The 19,871-nt window shown below is 41.7% G+C and overlaps 2 protein-coding genes across 7 annotated transcripts in view; one reads left to right on the top strand and one right to left on the bottom strand.

Annotated features, from left to right (window-relative positions):
- tdp1 (tyrosyl-DNA phosphodiesterase 1) overlaps positions 1–7,502 on the bottom strand; it is a 34,485-nt gene extending 26,983 nt beyond the window's left edge. The window contains exons 1-6 of the mRNA XM_010878592.4: positions 7,305–7,502; positions 6,164–6,789; positions 5,991–6,034; positions 5,827–5,882; positions 4,600–4,696; positions 907–941 (exon numbers count right to left, since the gene is read on the bottom strand). Of these exons, the coding sequence (XP_010876894.1) occupies positions 907–941; positions 4,600–4,696; positions 5,827–5,882; positions 5,991–6,034; positions 6,164–6,782 (851 nt within the window). The 5' untranslated portion in view covers positions 6,783–6,789; positions 7,305–7,502. The remainder of the gene's footprint in view (positions 1–906; positions 942–4,599; positions 4,697–5,826; positions 5,883–5,990; positions 6,035–6,163; positions 6,790–7,304) is intronic.
- A 77-nt stretch (positions 7,503–7,579) lies between these two features.
- The window catches only part of efcab11 (EF-hand calcium binding domain 11), a 43,220-nt gene continuing 30,928 nt past the window's right edge, over positions 7,580–19,871 (top strand). For 3 of the 6 annotated variants that reach the window (XM_010878593.4, XM_020054219.2, XM_010878596.3), the window contains exons 1-5: positions 7,580–7,785; positions 9,142–9,237; positions 9,661–9,709; positions 14,558–14,659; positions 15,707–15,797. In XM_010878593.4, the coding sequence (XP_010876895.1) occupies positions 7,708–7,785; positions 9,142–9,237; positions 9,661–9,709; positions 14,558–14,659; positions 15,707–15,797 (416 nt within the window). In that variant the 5' untranslated portion in view covers positions 7,580–7,707. Of the gene's footprint in view, positions 7,786–9,141; positions 9,238–9,660; positions 9,710–14,557; positions 14,660–15,706; positions 15,798–16,358; positions 16,577–18,393; positions 18,550–19,871 lie in introns of those variants that run through there. The other 3 variants (XR_002197921.2, XR_002197922.2, XM_010878595.3) reach the window with 3 other exon arrangements.

The following is a 19,871-nucleotide window of genomic DNA, read 5'->3' as shown; positions in this document are numbered from 1 at the left end:
GCCTCACAGTGCGTTGCTCATGCATGTTTATATGTGCAAGGTAAACCTTTACGCAGCCACAGGAGAGTCAGCCACCAGAGCAGACACAGGTGTGTTGGAAGAGGATTATTTAGGCATGAATTATTTATTCACTCTCTGAAGAAATGTCTCCCAAACTGAAATAGGAAGAGAGATTAGCATCCATCTCCGTTCCAACACCCAGGCACCCAGGCTCAGTCTGGCCGCGCACAAAAACAGCATCCGGCTCATTCAACGCAGTCAAGGGAGAGCCGGGGGAACCCGAACCCATCTCTATTCACACAAGCAGAGAGAGGTTTGATCTCCTCTTTAACACTTGGGATAAAAGTGAATATGAAGACTTAAGCAGTAGGCTTCTCGGATATGGCGATAGTGCACAGCATACAAAGCAGTCTCCCCAGGCCAACCTGCAATCGCTTCACGCATGCAGTCGTTGATTCCAATGGGGGTGACGAAGAGGAGCTCATCCAAAAATGTCATGCAGGCCTTTTATGATTTTGTTTGTTGAGGGGGGGGGGGTTATGACGTTAAATTCAATTTGAGGTCCTTTGTCATGGTACAGGTTGGCCAAAATTAATGCAGGTTAAGTATAATTCAATTTGAGGTCCTTTGTCATGGTACAGATTGGGTAACATTAATGCAGGTTAAGTATAATTCAATTTGAGCTCTGGCTTCACAGCATTATGAATGCAAAGTAGGAAAACAGAATACCGTGCTGGTGCTTCAGAGACCAACAGAGTACACAAACTTGTGAAACAATATGCAGCTCAGGCCTCATGAGTCTCCACTATTTCTCTAAATGATCGAAATGTGAGACTCCATAATGATGGTTGGTGTAAAGGGAGAACTGGGGAGTGAATGAGGCGAGGAGAAAGAAGCAACACTTACGTGTGGTGTGTGCCGAAGGCAATATCCAGTTTGGCCTGTTAGGAGACAGATCGTAAATTCACATGAACACAGCGCAGGCACCCAGGGTGGCTCATTAAGGTAATGTTCTTCTGCTGTCTGCCTAGGAGCAAGAGGCCGCCTTCTGGTGATAAGGCAAATGACCTAGCTAGTTTTTAACTTCATTATTTTAACAGATAACATCTACATTTGACAGATATCACAATCTAAGTAAGCACATTTTCCTTAATAGCATCTCAGAGGGGATTTATATTGAAATAACAAAATATTCAAATATGTAAATAAATGAAGCACCCATATCAGATTTAAACCTTTTTCTACAATTGAGGATACATGGTTAAATTCCCCCATAAAGAGCCTGCACCAAGTCCACACTAACTGGCAGTATACAGTATTAGTTACGTCCTTAAATTTGTGAGGAACAACAGGGTAAAATAATTTTTTTTATACTATTGTAATTGCATTGGGTATGTGGCATATTGCCAATATATTACTGCCACGTATCTAGGCACTCGGTAATGTGTTGTGCCTGAGAACAAGCTGTTCTTAGGCAGCCACTAGATCTTTATTGCATAATACACAAAACAAAATGTCAAAGATTCGACTGAGCTGAAGTTCATATAAGAAAATCAGTCAACAGAAAGAAAGGATGTCCTAATTGATGGATTTCACATTTACCCACTCAAATTACAAGGATAAACTGCAGTCAGGTCAAGACCCTGCTGAGCATGACAAGCACAACAGACGAGCTTCTCTCAGATGGTTTTCTAACAGTTTGTGCAGAAGATATTTGGTTGTGAGAGTTTTATTAGCTGTCCAGGTGGCTGGTCTCAGACAATTCCGCAGGTGAAGAAGCCGGATGAGGTATCCCTGTCTGGTGTGGTTAAATGCGGTCTGCGGTTGTGAGGCTATTTGGATATATTGCCATGTTCTCTAAAATGTCACGGGAGGGAGGTTAAGGGAGAGAGTTGGGCCCATCAACCAAAGGGCACTGTTTGTAATCCCGGCCTTACATGATAAAAAACCCTGTTGTTCATCCGGGAGCAAAGCAATTAACTCAAAATTGCTCCCAAGTCCTTGCGGTAAATAAAAATGTGTTTGTAACCTAGTTACAATGAAAACTGACTGTAATTTATTTATTTTTACTCTCCTTCTTAGCTTGAGAGATCTGTGGCTGTGTATTCTGTTCAATATAAACCATACCTGTCAGGGGGATGGATTACCTTGGCAACGTGAAAATATGTCCCATTTTTGGCTAAGAATATCACCTTGTTGAAAAAAGTTCGATAAATGAAGAAGCATCCACAGCTCCATGATAATAACCTGTATAAGTAATAATAAAAAACCAAAGAACTGAAACCACTTAATGGCCAGTAAGGTGTCCAAGTCCGTGGGTGGTATTCCCCATTCATAAACCACACCGTGCATAAACATTAATATGCCTTACTGGCAATTACTACGTTACCTAGATAGCTAGTTACCTTGTATATTAGCTTGTATCGTCAGGGCCATTGTAGGCGTAACTTTAGCAGGTGACCTTCTGCTGAAGTTGATAGGATGATGTTGACTGATAAGAGTTCAATAATAGCTATATAAACAGAACTTGCAAGAGCATGACTGGTGCACAAGGCTGTGCCGGTTGCATTTGAGTTCATGGGGTTTCTCATTCTTTGATCGAGATCTGTATGCCTGTATCAGTTAGTTTCCCCTTCCTTGTTTATTTGAATATTTTGAACATATCCTTCTGCTACATATTGCAAAGCTTCTGGAGGATATCGTGGAGGTATTACCCCAAAAAGAATCCCTTACTCTGACCGGTAATAAGCTACTTTTCTCCTCTGTGCTTGGCTGTTTAGAGTAGTTGCTGCTTACGAAGATGTTCAGATTGACGGGCGTAGCAACAGTAACTACGGTAAGCGGGGCTTTTGCGAAAGGTCAATGAATTGGCACATACATGTTACATTAATATTAATCATCTATCATAGGGCGCTACCAACATTTATATGTTGGAGAATAAAATGTGTTTTTGAAAACCTTGTAACGCTAATTTCATCATATTTGCTACATGAGTTTCTGAGTCCTCTATGTTGTCAAGCAAACATCTGTGAAAATGTTGGCTGGTGGAAACTGATGTCGACTTGTGTATTAGCCGCACCCATGTAATAACCACTGAGTTTTGAAAATGTTTACAAAATCTGTGTATTAGTAAAATCCCGGTATTTAGATTCCTCTTAACCATTGTTGGGAGGTCTGGCCCATATTAGAGGTCTTTATTGGAACCCAATATGTATATCGAAGATAGGAATTTCCCAAATAAAGTATCTGATACCCAAAACATCTGCCAGTTTTTTTGTAAAATCAATACCCAATCCGAATTGGATTCGAAGTCCATATCCGATCTGAAATATGTAAGAGATGAGGGATAATCTGATCTAATCTGATAAATTAGGTATATGTATCAGACCAAATGCATCTGAAAGTCTTACTATACCCACGCAATCCTGCTAAATTGTTGAACATAAACATTTAAAATGCAGTTTATGTACAAAGCTTGGTCAATAGATGGTTCACACTTAGTATTTAAGACAAGACGAGTGTGGGTGTCTGTCTGCGTGCTAAGAACTCAATATGCATCTCTCCCCAGAATTAGTCTTTCTACAATAAAATGTTTTTGTTAACCAGGCTATTGCTTGGGCAGGGCTCCATACTGGCATTTTTTACAATTAGCATGTGCTCCTAAACTGAAAAATCATGGGGTGCGCATATAAATTCAGTAGCACAATTCAAATTGCTGAGGTAGTTTTAACGGTCTCCAGTGCTGACCACAACAATTATAGACTATAACACACAGCCGGAAACATACGATGCATATAACTGCCAATTGAGAGAACTCCAAACTTTTCGGGGATGTTGTTAGACACTTGGGCAATGTTTTCTCTTTGTTACTTTTTGACATTTACTTCAGAATTGCTTTGCGAGCTACATTACCTTACACTACTGCAGCTGGAATGGTGTCAAAAAAAGCCTGCGCAGATAGCTGTCTGGAGCTTATTGCCACTTAAAAATATCTAGTAGGTTCATTTTCATCAACAGTTAGAACCTGACGGCGAACTGCATGTTGTATATCCGTTCAAACATGATGTTCAATATCTTTTGAAAATCACATGAATCCTATACATTAAACATTTCTATTTTTCTGCAGTCAATGAACCTAATTTGTATTTCAACAATATAACGTATCAGGACTGCTATTCATATCTTTTCAAAACTGCTGAAACTCTCAGAATAATCAGAGAAGGTGGTGGAATGACTCAGGGGGGATGAAACAAATAGATTTTATTCAAGATGCTCTTTGCAAAAGTACAGGTTCAGTGACTGAGACTGCTTTTAAATAATAGCTCAAAAGAGGACATGAATGAAAGCTTAGGAGAATGGAGTCAGGCCAAAATAGTAGATTGGGTTTACATTGAAAGTCAATGTGTATTTGTCATGAAAACCAATGCCTCCCTCTGGTGGGCTGTGGTGTAAATAACAGCAAGACACATTTACATAGTAAATAAGGCAGGGGAAAATATAATGCATTGAGGAGGATGGGGGGAAAAGGAAAAGTAAGAAGGAGAGCGCTTACAAAAGGAGGAGGAAGAAGTGAGGAGGAGAGAGAGAAAGACTGGCTACCTGGCAGAAGCTGACATGGCTGTAAGGCTGGGCTTGCTGGACCAGGCGGGCCTTGGCCTCTCTCTTGTCTCCGTGGACAATCAGAACAGGCTTATCTCTGTGAAAAAGACCAAATATCCTCCTCATCACCAATAAGCTATATATATATATATATATATTTCTAAGTTTTCTGTCTCTGACATAGACAGAAAAACACAAACAGGAAAACAATAATAGACAACAGTAGTCGTCATATTAATCTTCATAAACACTGACTGGCTGACCAGTGGCACTAATAAACCGCCTTGCTGTGTTTGCCTGACAGGCTCTCCTCTCCCCGCTGGGATATCTCCTCTCCATGGCTTTTATGTGCCAATGGCTTACTTCTGTTACCCCTTACCATTCCTACCTTGTGGGCTGTACTCAACCTTGTCTCAGTGCAGTTTACAGTCAGTTAGTGGCCCCCCGCCCTGGTCGGGTGCTTGGATAAGTGGGTGCAGACATTTCCTGCCTGGTTAACCTGTCAGGGGGGTATTTTCGGAAAGGGCCACAGTGTCTCCGGACACCCCCGTCTCAGTTCACAGGTTGTACACTGCAATAGTTAATGTGCTAGGGGAGAAGGTTAGCCTGTTCTGTCCCCAATGTTTTATGTTGCATGTGTACATGGGATGGGCTGTAGTATCTATGGAATGGTCCCTCTGTTCTCTCTTGGTACCTGTTGAATCTTAGGAGGACCTGAGTCCTTGGACCTCGCCTCAGGACTACCTGGCTTGACATCTCCTATCTGTTCCTGTCCAAAGTCCTCCTGGTTGTTTTGCGGTTGCTGTCTGATGATTCTTGTTATCAATGCCCACAACCCACCTGGTTGTCTCCGACCTTGTCTACCTGGTTGTTCTGGATCCTGCTTAAAGTGTCAGGACACGACCCAGCTGTATTTATTGACTCACTGGTCACGTGAAGAAAAAACTAAAATAAAATCTGTCCGAAGAGTACACAACCAGACCCAAATAGGGAGTTTTTCCCAAACCCTATGCATTCATTTCTTGTTGATGCTTGTTCTTTGGGGTTTTAGGCTGGGTACGTTTATATTGCAGTAGAACTGATCACCATATCCATTGGGAAAGTTTTCAGTACTGAAGAGCTGAGCACCTTGTTCATTGGGAATGTTTACAGTACAGTGGAGCTGAACACTGTATTCATAGATAATGTTTACAGTACAGTAGAGCTGAAGAAACATTGGGCTGTTACCTGAACTCTGGTGGGTACTGTTGCACCATCCAGGCAATGTCAAAGCAGTAGTTGAACTAACAAAAAAAGGACAGACAACATAACTAAAACAGCCAAACTATGTTTCCTCTCCTTATTAAATGAACTGAGTGACATTTGCATAAAAGATCTCAATGACCTCATACCTGCACAGATTCCTTCAGTGTCCCGAACAAAGGGGAGAGGATTTCTGAAACGAGGACAGGAAAACACTGACAAGTTGAGAAACCATACAAAAAAAGTCCCACCATCCAACACAGAAATTAGTGCAGCATTCATTCCATACATACAAAACATTTTATATCGAGGGCTTATTTACCTTTGATGTGTAGCGCACCAGTGTTGTACTTCTTATCAAGCCCAGTAACCTTATTGAGGTAGAATCTGTAGATGTCATTGACAGGAGGCAAGCTAGTCTCAAAGAAATCATCTGGTTCGTCTATGTAGTATGTTCTGCCGTGGGGACTGGGAGGTCTTTCCTCCACTTTAACCTTCTTTGGCTTGGGCCTTGAGGTTGCACTCTTAGGAGGCAGGTCTTTTTGTTCTGAACTTTGACCTTTAGCATTATCATGGTCTTCATCACTGTCTGAAAGAGCCCAGCTGGAAATTGAATCGTCAACCTTCTTTCTCTTACCAGTCCGAAAGGGGCTGGATTGGGTGGATTCATTCTTCACTGGTTTCAATACGCTTCCCTGTACGGCCTGTCTGGTCTCAGAACCAACTGAAAGAGGGGGGGTCGCTGGAGATTCAGGCTCCTGATTAGCTTGGTTAAGGTAGGGGGATTTCTTGTGGACGTTGTGGTTGGTGTCTGAGGGTGTATGCTGTTCAGGTGTGAGACTGTCAAACAATAATGGGCTGTTGTTTGAAGCAGAGGGGATCAAGTCATCATCGTCGCTACTGGACAGGGTCCATTTCCCGTGCTGGCTCTCTTTTGACATTTCTGATCTGAGTGGTGAGAGAATGGGTGCGAGGTCAATGTTGAATGGTCAGAGGTCAATGTGTAAGTGACATGTTATTGACATCACCTGACCTTTATCTCATTTGTTAAACATACAGCATGTGGGAAAACTGGCCGTTACTCTTTTTAGAGCAAATTAATTTCAATATTAGTTAATCAGAAGTGACAATAATACATATTTCTGTGTAAGGGCATTTTTTAGACAGCTTGCAAACGTACAACCCTAGACAAGTTAAAGGGAAAATTCTGCACTGAAAGTAACTGCTTCACTGAAAGAGATCGCCTTTTTCAACAACATCACGCGTGCCAGTCCAACTTCAGTAAACAGTACACGCCCACTTGCAAGCTCCTAGTCAGTTTTACAGGATCATGAGAAAATTGTTGTCAGCATAAATAGAAGCTACATACAAAACGAAATACATGACAAAATGTTAATAGGTGTAAACATAAAAATGTCAAAACAATGACAATGGTACATATTTGAATGGCGGGAAATACTCACTGTATGTGAGGAAGATTTGTAGCAAATAGTAGGGGCTACCGAATTTTGCTACAATGCATACATCTTTCGGCAACTCGGACTCAAATAGTTCCAACGTAACCTACGTATTGCATAGGTCAATAACCTTTCCGATAACTAACAATACTACAGAGTAATATTGAGAGTTTTAGTTGCTTCTCTCGCGGTCATATTTTGCTACACCGTGCACTGAACGTTCCACACTCAGGGAAACATGAACTAAACAATGTTAGTTCCTATGTTGTGTTGCGCAGCCCACTTTTCCTGGCCAATCGCTTTTCACTATACTCGACCCTCGCATAAATCCAAACGTTTTTCACCAACCGTGAATCTACATACAGTTTCCGCGGAAGCTTAAAGCTCTTCCAATCTCGTTGGTGCCAATATGGAAATGTGTCTTCTAACACAGTTCGGCAGAACAAATAGGGAAATATCTGACATCGATAAGAAAAAGTTTAAATTGGTAAGAAACCCCTTCTCCTATTCAATACTATACTGTAATCTAACGACTTTAGCTAACGTTATTATGTTAAACCGTCTTTTTCCGGTTATTTTAGCCTTACTGAAGCATACACTTAAGCATACATACGCCTGTCTTGCTCCTGCCAGACATTGTGATCGTTTGTGTTATCCACAACACAGGTGAATGTATACAGGTGCATCTAAAAAAATAAATTAAAAAAAAGGTGCACAAGCAAAAGGAATGACCGCAGCCTTTAGAGGATTGTCAAGCAAAGGAGTGGACTGAGGCTGGAGTCAGTGCATCAAGAGCCACCACTCACGGACGGGTCCAGGAAATGGGCTACAAGTGTCGCATTCCTAGTTTCAAGCCACCCCTGAACCAGAGACAACGTCAGAAGCATCTTACCTGGGCGAAGGAGAAAAAGAACTGGACCGTTACTCAGTGGTCCAAAGTCCTCTCTTCAGATGAAAGTAAAATTTGCATTTTATTTGGATATCAAGGTCCCAGAGTCTGCAGAAAGAGTGGAGAGGCACAGAATCCAAGTTGCTTGAAGTCCAGTGTGAAGATTCCACAGTCAGTGATGATTTGGGGTGCCATGTCATCTGCTGGTGTTGGTCCACTGTGTTTTATCAAGTCCAGAGTCAATGCAGCCGTCTACCAGGAGATTTTAGAGCACTTCATGCTTCCATCTGCTGGCAAGCTTTAATGGAGATGTTGATTTCCTTTTCCAGCAGGACTTGGCACCTGCCCACAGTGTCAAAACGACAGGTAACTGGTTTGCTGCCCATGGTATTACTGTGCTTGCTTGGCCAGACAACTCACCTGACCTATTGTCAAGAGGAAAATAAGATACACTAGACCCAACAACACAGACGAGTTGAAGGCTGCTATCAAAGCAACCTGGTCTTCCATAACACCTCAGCAGTGCCACAGGCTGATTGCCTCCATGCCACTCCATGCAGTAACTTGTGCAAAAGGAGACCCGACCAAGTATTGAGTGGATAAATGAACATATGTAGGAAACCTTCGCAGGTGTTTTGAGTTAATTAGCTGATTTGAGCTCTTCTCAGGTTGACATTTCTGTATTATAAACGTTTTATTCTAATATATTGAGATACTGGATTTTTTATTTCCATGAGCTGTAAGCCATAATCATCAAGATTGAAACAAAAAAGGCTTGAAATGTTTCACTTTTTGTAATGAATCTAGAATATCTGAAGATGTCATATTTTGACTTGAAATATTGAAGAAAATGAACTTTTCCACGATATTCAAATTTTTAATCTACACCCCAAAGTAATATCTCCCGCCCCTACAACATACACTTTTTGTTAATGCAATGCCTTTTCTCCAAAGGTTTTTGAGCTGTGTGACATTGACAAGAAAGGCTTCTTGAACAGAGAAGACTTGAAGATTGCGGTGGTCATGCTGTTTGGATATAAACCTTCAAAGGTGGGTTTAGCGAGTATAGACCCCATAAACCTTAGTAACTCACTGGTCTTGGGATGAGTTACTCTGGTGCCTCCCAACAGTTGCTTCTCATCACACAATGGACCAGAGCTGCAGTTTTTATCCAAACCCAATTCAATTTGGTATTTCATTTGTGGGGCAATGAAGCAATACTCATTCATTTCACATGATGGTGCTGTTGTATTCAGTTTGATCTCAAAATCTCTTCTGAAAAATGTCTAGTAATATCAACGCTCGTTATCAGTGTCCTAAACTAGCTAATTTGCAAGATAATCAGCTCACAAATACAACAGTGATAAATATAAAATGGTAAATATTCATAATTTCTCTATCATTGAGATACAAATGTAATACATATCCATCCATCTGATCAGTCTTTAATTTCCTTGTGCTTTTATTTTGTAGTCCGAAACTGACATGTTAATGGATCAAGCCCAGGAAACCGATTCACCAGGTACGTTTGACAGAACAGGAAAGCTTCTCAGTTTTCCCATAAGCACAGTGCTGTTGTGACAGCGTATTCATCTCAACGCGTGTCTGTCTGTCTATCTGTGTCTCATACAGGCACTCAGAAAGGAGAAAATATTTACACCATCCTCACTTTTAGCTATATCCTTGATGTGTAGATTTATGTAAATTTGCTGGTGAGTCAGTCTTCCCACCTCCAGTAGTGCTGAACTGTCTCAAGTGTGTGTGTGTTTTAATGAAAGATATAGCCACAGGATATAACTGAACAGCCATCGCAGACTGTATTTAATTTGAGAAAAATGAGCGAGGGGCTCTACCTCACACACACATACACACACACATATACACACACACACACACACACACGACACGAGTGCTTGCCTGCAGCTATCCTCTGACAGCCTTAATGGCTTTTTTAGGTTAATTTATAGCGTGCCCGCAGTTTAGACGTCATTACAGTTTCATACACTGTTCATCACAGCACCACTTATGGCAACGACAGGCAGCCCTCCAACTAAGACGCGATGCAGGGGGATGGACACACACACACGCACGCACGCGTACACACAAACACCTACACCATAAAGCATTTAGCCACTATCACCATTCAAAATGGGATGGGGAAGACAAAACCGAACAAAACAACCCCGACAGTGTATAGTTGCAATCCTTCCCGGCAAAATGTAATGAAGTAAGATCAAATGAGAGGGAACGCTTGATTTAGATAGGATGTAATCATTTTATGCATTTCCAAGTAATTTAAAGAATGCCTAACAAAGACGTGTGATGTGGTGTAATTGTTAGTGTGACAACGAAAGCCGATGACTTAACTCGGGGCCTTCTTGACAGCAGGGATGGAAAGAGAGGGGGGAACGTTGAGAAGAAGGGGTCAGACGAGACACTTTTGAAGATGGATGCTAAAGTCCTATTCCACCACTTTTATATAATTTAAGATATGCTTAATAGTTGTACTTTTTGCAGTGGAGCACTTTACTAAAAAGGTCAGCTAAAAACTTTGAAGTGGCATGATCTGAGAATTGCTGGCGATCATGGTAATGGAGAGAGGGAGAGAGAGAAGGAGAGGAAGCGAGAGAGAGCAAAAGAGATTGAGTTAAGCTGACAGTGAATGGGGCCAGATAGTGTGGGTGTTTTCTTGGCTAGACTGTCTCTCTGTTTGTCTCTCTGTCTGTCTCTCTGTCTTTTTGTCTGTCTGTCTGACTCACTAACTTGCTGATGTACAGTCTTTACTTTTAAACAGGTTAAAGAGGCTTGTGGCAAGAAAATAACTACCATAATATATTCTGAAATGGGGGTTGGGTCATTCCACCTCAAAAATATTTTTTGCATCCCTCACGTGTCTTTCCGCCTCAAAAACAACAAACTACTGCACTCTCCTTGTCGCTTATGGGTGGTTCCAGCTTAAGAGGTCACAAGCGGAAAAACACTGCCTGGGCCCTCACGGGTTGCTCCACCTTAGAAAGACACAAACCATCATACTGTCTTGTCCATCACCATCTCAGAACTACTATAACAAACTGCCAGGTAAATGTGTACAGCTTATTTTGCCAGCGAAACACTGACTTTCTGACCGAAAACATTTGTAATTTGGTCACATTAATTAGCTTTATTAGCGTCATACAAATTTGTGAATGGAAACGGTACGTGCCCTTATCGCAAAGCTACATTGCAAGTGGAAAACTACTCTAATACACTCACAGTTTTATCAATCCACGTGTTTGTTCAGAAAGAGTAAGTGTGCACACAGTAAACAAAAGTTAGTATTCGCTAGCTAGAAAGCAAGTTACCTGTTTCATCTTTGATATTCACCCGGTAAGTCACCTCTGCGATGGTGAACACGTTAATCCCCAACACTTGCCCAGAATATCCAGAGGCAATGTGTACTTTGTGTATTATAACATAGAAAGCAGAAGTATTACATTCAATCTGTCTTGTCCACACGGATTTAACTGGGTAACTTGATGGAATTGCATTCCCCTTTAGTCCTTTTATAAGTGAACGTGGGTCATGATCCTCTGTATTAAAATGTTTCTCGCAAAAATTGTCTGTGTCGTTGGCAAATTTGCTCCATTGATTGTCCCACAATACGACTTGGGAGAGGCAGAGGTATTGTCCCAATTGCAGAGCAGGTAAAATTTCATTAAATCAAGATCCACAAGCAGGCAAACAAGCAAGTAGATGTTTGGCATTGATGCAAACAAAGGAAATCCAAAAGTTCAAAGTTTATTAATCAAACGTGTGACATGGTACATAACATCTACATAGTAAGAATTTAAAATATAGCATTAATATACCTAAGTGTAAACTAGCACCAATTTAAAAAAGCTAGGCGAAGCAACCTATCTTCATATAGCTTATTGAGGTTAAAGTTCACGCTCACCTCAGTGAAAACACTGCCGAAGAACAGAAACTGTCTATGGTGGCTATAAAAAAATAGTTGGCTAGTGCCAGTTTGAATTCTGCCAATTCCACCGGCTGTTTCGTCAGTGTTAAGTTTAAAGAAATGTATGCTACCGCAACATATTACTGTACACTCAAGGTATATAAAATGGATTAAAAAATATGAGGCAAAAATGTACCAACTAATAATAACATCCCGATCAGAGTTCAATTCCCCCATTTTATGTGAGCGTTAGTATTGAGATTGTTCAACTTAAAGCAATTGTAAGAAGTATAGAACAAAATTGGTGTTTTTTTGCTCTGACCGAACTTTTGTTTTTATAGATAATCTTATTTCACAATTCTATCAAATCACATTAGTGGGTGGAGAGCAATGTAACCCTCTAAGGCTCCCGTCGTGTTGACTCGACCCTGCTCACCCTGACTGAGGGGGTTGCTTGCATGGAGGGATTGTCCAACAATTACTTTGAGTGATTTATGAAATTTGCTATAATTCCCCTTTAAAGAACTCAGCTATACTTTGTTTCCCTGTACATTTTATTCCACACCTGACTCTGGTCATTGAAGTTTTAATGGCACTTATCGTAGAGTAAGGGTGTTAACCCTGTGGTCCTCATCCTCATCGTCATGACCACCTCATCATCCCGAGATTCCAGCCGCCTCATTCCTCCTCCTCCTCCCCCTGTCATAAGTCAAAATGGTCAAGTACTAAATGCGTGCAATCAATAATGTCTGTAAGTCGCTCTGGATAAAAGCATTCGGCTAAAACACTAAAATGTATATGTGGAAATCTACAGGACTGCTTCCAAATGATGAGCTGTAGGTGTACCTGCCTCTGGAGTCCCCTTGGACCCAGCCACTGGTTCTCCAGACCCATTTGTGACAGTGTCAGAAGTACTGACTGGTACTGAGTCCATATTGAGCAGGGAATGCAGCCCCCCTCCAGGTAGGGGTTTGTCCCCTGATTCACCTTCCTCCAGGTAGGGGTTTGTCCCCTGATTCACCTTCCTCCAGGTAGGGGTTTGTCCCCTGATTCACCTTCCTCCAGAAGGGACATACTGTCTTCATTAGGGTATGAGGATTCTAAACGGGGGGATGTAGTAGTTGGCAACTCCTTTCTTTTTCTCTCTGTCTGTCCGCAAGAGTAGCTGGCGAGTCAGAGCTCAAGGCCTCGTAACGGGTTAGCACTGCCTTGTAACGGGTTAGCGCTGCCTCGTAACGGGTTAGCGCTGCCTCGTAACGGGTTAGCGCTGCCTGAAACCTCAGATTGTGGTGTCACCCTCTCTGAAGATGCTGGTTTCGGGGGCACCATAGTTCAGATTCAGCCTGTGACACCAGCCTACTTTAACCTCACCTCTGTGGAATACAGCCTACTGCTATAGTGCCTTTGAGATGTGTGCGCAAGGATGTTTGCCCCCAAAATGTAGTGTTTAATAAGACTGAAAAGATGATCAGCTTTTTAATAACGGGGTTGGCTTAGCACGCTGTCTTCTCTCACATAAAAAATGGATGGGCTGAAATGGGAAGTTATGTACTAAATTGCTTTAAAGAGGAGCTGTCACAAAGTCATCAGTCTAAAGTGTCTTTTCATCTGAAAGGTTCCACCTTGCCAACAAGTCACTGCTTTAGAAGGGGAAAAAAGAGCGACACCCGGATTTGACCTATTAGAACAGAGAGAGCGGTGCATCTCCCTCCCCAAACCACCTCCTGTACACCTGAACCTTACTGTGGGAGTGGGATTGTTGGGGATGTGTGACATGGTGAGGTCACTTTTAGACATCACATGTCACCACATGAACAGTGGGATCTCGGAGGAGCTTGGCACCTTGAATTGGGCGATCATGTGACTGTTGTTTAACTTTGATGTGATAGGACATTTTCCTACAATTATCTGCTAAGTGCTCCCGCTGCACGTGTGTGTGCTAACTCATTCCAACGTGCTAGGCTCTGTTGCCGTGGCAGTTGCCATGAGGTGAGTCATAGTCGGTGGTGGCAGGTGATATTGGAGACAGATTCAACACACACACACACACCCGCCCTAGTCCAAACACACCTCCCACCCCGTGAAAGCTTGGCACTTCCCTCACCTTGTCATTTTTCTATTCATCTCTGTCCTCTATCTGTTTTTCTCCTTTTTCTTTCCCTCTGTCTCTCTTTCTCTCCGTCCCTCTCTCTCCTCTCCCCATCCCTCTCTTCTCTTTCCATCCCTTCCCCATCTCTCTGCTCTCTATCCCTCCCTCCACCCCTCCTTCCTCCATCTCTCTCTCTCTCTCCCCCCACTTCCTTTGTTGGCCTTGGGAGACAGTGAAGAAGCCCACACACAGTGTGCTGCCTTTCATTCCGTGCCAGACCCTCTGCCTGGCGCGTGTGTCTGTCTGCTTGTAAAGAAATCCTTTGTTTTTCACTTCCTCCCCAGGGGTGAGTGTGGAGATGTTTGTGTCTCTCATGGGGAGAAAGTTGTCATCAGAGGACCAATACCTGAAGACGAGGCAGATCTTCAACGCCTTCGATGTACACTGTACGTAATCGCTCTCTCTTCCCCTTTGTGTGTTCTTCTGTTCTCTCTATACCTCCCTCTCTGTCTGTTGCCCATAGTCTTTTTGAAAGAGACACTTCTCTGAGAGTCGACATTCATCGAGGATACTCATGTTATTCTACTGAGAAGGTTTGGAAGTGTGACATATCCTTTAGAGCAGCATTTGTTTTGTTATATATGATAACCCTTTACCCGTGTAGAAAACCGTATGCTGCCTGTTGTTTTAGTACAACATCTTGTGCAAAGCAAACATTCTTTTTTTTTCTTATTTTCTTTAATACCCATTTATTTTAGGATCCAGCCTATGAACAGTTTTTGTGACACAGCGTGCCAATGGTAGACATTTCATACAAGTGTATTTACAGGCAGGTTCACTCTGCTCACCTCAAACCTTTTATATAATATGGAGGTCAGAGATTAGGGACTTGAGATAATTTGTTTGAGAAAACCCCTGTTTTTTCGTCTGGTTTACTTCACCACAAGAGGGGGCTCTGAGTCTTGACAGACACACACACACACACACACACACATGCACGCACACACACACTCTTACTTTGTAAATCACTCCCTTTGAATCTAAACTGAAAAGCTGAAATTAATCTGTGTGTGAGTGCACGCGCATGCCCTGAAGATCATTCACAATCTTATTTCCGACAGCTGTTTTCTGGGAGTTCCATTGGGAGGCGGTAGTATAATTAACTAATTAATTTTATTCTGCAGAGTTTTCTATTGGCATGGGAGAGTGTGTGTCAGGTGACAGTGATGATTAAATCTGTAGTAAATGGCCCAGGGACTGTCTTCATTAACCCCTTTCTCCTGGCTTTCCAAACGAAGACCTCTGTGAGATGGCTGGGTTCTTTAATGCCTGCCTGAAACGGCATCTTCAAATGTTATGTTGCAGTGCTAGATACTGTGCGTGTGTGGGCTGTGTTCATGTCTTTCTTTGTCTCTCACTTTTCATAGTCTGTTCCTAGGAGCACTGTGTTTGTGTGTTGACCCTTGTGTTTTCCCTGTTTCTCCTTCCTTCAGGTCGTGGTTTCCTGAAGTTGGAGGACTACAGAAGAGCCTTTAGTAAGGTTGCTCCTCTTCTGCCGCAGAGGACTGTCCTGGAGGCTTTCAGGTACTGGGCTTGGGGATGTGTTGGGAAGGGTTGGAAAAATGTTGGGAAGGGTTGGAAAAGTCTGGAATTGGTTGGAGAAGTGCTGTAAATTAATGTTGGTAGACACAGCAACTGTTTTACCAATGGTTGGTGTAGGTCAGGTATTTTATACATTTTTATAATGTCCCTTTAATAAATTCGGAACATTGATTTGAAAATATCGGCACGATTATCATACATGTTGTGCCATCGTAAGATATTCCCCATGGGAGAATCGGTTTTCCTGTATTGTTGCTCATTAAATGCTGTCAATCAATATCGCCGTAAGTACCAGTTACTGCCAGTCGGAGCTGGTAAGAGACAGAATAGATTGTGCCATTCTGGTGTATTTCCTGATACCGAAGTATGCATTGTGCTAAATGCTGACTTTGCAAATCACAATGAACTCTGTTATGGGGAGTGCTTGACCTGGCTCAGACCCGTCCTGAGTGCTGTGCTGGCACATTGGGGGGAGATATGTAGGCTACTGGATTCCCAGACATTAAAACAAAGTGGAATGAATTCATATTTCTGCAACGGAAGGTGAGCATTCAGGCCCTGACTTCAGTGTACCAGCTGCTCATCTGGGAATCTTGTGGTAGATGTCAAGATTAGGATGCACTATTCCTGCCCGGGCTCCCTCCCAAAATCCCTTGAACAAGAACCAGATGTCCCTACATTTTGACCTCCTCCAAAGGGGCCCTGAAAAAGGACACCAGGAGCGGGAGAGGACAGAGAGTGAAAAATTACTTCAGCGTCAGGTAAACCTTCCAATCCTGTAAAAAGACGACAGACTAACTAGATGGCTTTAGTGTGGCTACTTATCTTGCTAGTAAATTTTCTAGCTAGCCTAATCATGTCTTTGATAGTTGCCTCTCCACCGGCCCTGTTGAGACATAAACCAGGCAATCACATGGTTTTGCCTTCTCTGTTAACCTGTTGCCATGTAGCTGGAATGGTGGTAAATGTATGCTTTAAATACAGATCCCCGATTAATGTTTATAGTCTCCCATCTTGCACTGCAGTATATTACCTATTACTGATATCTACGGTTCTTTTGCTTGTTAAGTACATTGAAATGCATCATTATGCGGGGAATGTGCCATGTAGATAATGTTAAGTATTATCCCTTATTTCAAATGCTTTATTTCACAGGAATGTGTATGAAGACACTAGTCTTTTTTTTTTTTTTTTTGCTGAAAGAACTTTGGAATGGACTAGAACCCACTCTGCAGCATTCAGTTAGGTCCGGAAATAATTGAACACTGACACAAGTTTTGTTATTTTGGCTGTTTACCAAAATATACTCAGGATACAGTTAAAAAATTAATATAGGCCTAAAGTGCAGTCTCTCAGCTTTAATTTGAGGGTATTCACATCCAAATAGTATAGGAATTACAGCTCTTTAATATATAGCCCCCTCTTTTTCAAGGGACTAAAAGTAATTGGAGAATTGACTCAATCTGTTTCATGGACAGGTGTGGGCTATTCCTTCATTATTTCTACATCAATTAAGCAGGTAAAAGGTCTGGAGTTGATTCCAGGTGTGGCATTCACATTTGGAAGCTGTTGCTGTGAACCCACGACATGCAGTCAAAGGAGCTCTCAATGCAAGTGGCCAAATCAACAGTTTGGTACATTGTGAGAAAAAAAGAATGCACTGGTGAGCTCTACAACAGATGAAACAAGATCTACCTGTACCAGAATGATGGGAAGGGAAAAAGTATGGAGAAGGCTTAGAATGGCTCATGGCATACTACATCATCTGTAAAACACTGTGGAGGCAGTGTGATGGCATGGGCATGCATGGCTTCCAATGGCACAGAAGACAGAAGCAGCTGGATGAATTCTGAAGTGTGTTGGGATATATTGTCTGCTCAGATTCAGCCTAATTCAGTTAAGTTGATTGGATGGCGTTTCACTTTACAGATGGACAATGACCCAAAACATACTGCAAAAGCAACACAGGAGTTTTTTAAGGCAAAGAAGTGGAATGTTCTGCAATGACTAAGTGAATCACCTGATCTCAACCCGATCGAGCATGCATTTCACTTGCTGAATACAAAACCTAAGGCAGAAAGACCCATGAACAAACAAAAACTGAAGACAGCTGCAGTAAAGGTCTGGCCAAGCATCACAAAGGAGGAGACCCAGCATTTGGCAATGTCCCTGAGTTACAACTTGGCCTGCAAAGGATTCTTGACAGAGTATTAAAAAGGAACATTTTATTTATGATTGTGTTAATTTGTCCAATTACATTTGAGCCCCTGAAATAAGGGGACTGTGTATGGAAATGGTTGCAATTACTAAACGTTTCATTCCATTTTTTTGTTCAACCCCTTGAATTAAAGCTGAAAATCTGCACTTCAGTTGCATCCTGGTTGTTTCATTTCAAATCCATTGTGGTGACTTACTGTGCCAATTATGAGAATTGTGTCAGTCTCCAAATATGTCCGGACCTAACCGTATGTGCGCTGGACTTAGGCCATGATTCAATCCCTCATATATTGTATTAAGGAATAATTGCATGATGAAATATGCATGTTTGGTTGTAATATTGCTCAATTTTTTTGTCAAGGCTGGTCAACAATTCTGCAGGAGAGTTACTGAGTGTGCAGGTCTTTTAACAGAGCCACACTCCAACCACATTGTAGCCTAAACATCAGCTACAGGATTGGATCAAAGCAAGGCCGTAGCCATGGAGTCAACATTGGGGGGACCAAATCAGCCTTAGTTGTACCTGTGCCAACATTAATTATGATGTTGTCAGAACAACACCAACATGGCAATATCAGATCAGTCATCAATATTTGCTCCTTTTCTCACTCACCTCCATGCCACCTGCTCTCCCTGCCCTGTTGGCATCCTCATAACATCTCTCTCCCTCTCTTTCTTTACTCTGAAAGCACCAGAGTGAACATGAAAGAAATATCAGTAAACATGTTTCTTGCCATGATGTTCAGGAATGGATTACTAACCATTTCTGATCTGAATGGCAATGATTATTATATAAATAAACATTGACTCCCCTCTTGTGCTACTGTATACTTGTATCATCTGACTGGTACTCATTTTCTCACTGCTCTCAGCTTACTTTTCTGAGGCTGCCCAGAAAACTGATGAATGTCACTGTCACCCTTCCTCTTGCTCATGATGACACTCACTGTGAATGAAAGCTGACTAATAAAACTGCTTGCACTTTAATCAAACAAACACTAATAATGCTATTTATCGTAAGCAAATACAACTATACAGTATACTATACGAATATGCAATCAATGAAAACGACTACTGTCTGCACAAATAACACATGCAGCGCAACATAAATTATTGACACTTTATTCAGACTTCACTTGTGCTTTCTGACATTTCAAACAAAATAATTTATGTAAGACATTAACGTTAGTTAATACACACATGAGCACCATTGAGATGGTTTATTGATTAGCACTCGCAAATCGGTCCGTTTTCAACAAAAACGTTTGTTTACACTGCATGCAATTACTGACGCTTTTTAGCAAACTATTATTTATTTCCACAATTACAGTTCCAGCGCAAAATGACGCGTTGATGTTAAAATTATCACAATCGACAGGAAGATATACGTAACACTCAACTTTTTAATACATTTGAAAGTAATAGGAGAGTACAGTGTTCGTCATAGATTGTACCTACCAACAGCAATAGACCAACGGCTTCTGCTGTGGTACAGCAACCACACTACACGCAGAACTGCAGTAAACCGCAGAACTACAACCGGTAGTAATAATAACGGCAATTTGTTAAGTTTAGTTATGATTATGTTTACATTTGCTAATGATTATTTTGGGACGGTGGTGCATGGTTGCTTGTCGTAGCATAGCGCATTTTAATAAAATTTCTAATTTATATATCAATTTATTGGGGGGGGGGGGGGGGGGCATTTTGAGCATATCTGAATATTGGGGGGGATGTATCAGGGGGGATTATTTGTACAGTATGTGTAATAAAAATACCTCAGAAAACATTGAAACTATGAAGAAATAGAAACAAGAACAGAATGTACTTAAAGAATCG

The sequence above is a fragment of the Esox lucius genome, chromosome 15, assembly GCF_011004845.1.
Source record: "Esox lucius isolate fEsoLuc1 chromosome 15, fEsoLuc1.pri, whole genome shotgun sequence".
Taxonomy (NCBI): Eukaryota; Metazoa; Chordata; class Actinopteri; order Esociformes; family Esocidae; genus Esox; species Esox lucius.
Note: the sequence above shows the minus strand (reverse complement) of the source record. Positions and strands in the feature narration are given on the sequence as shown.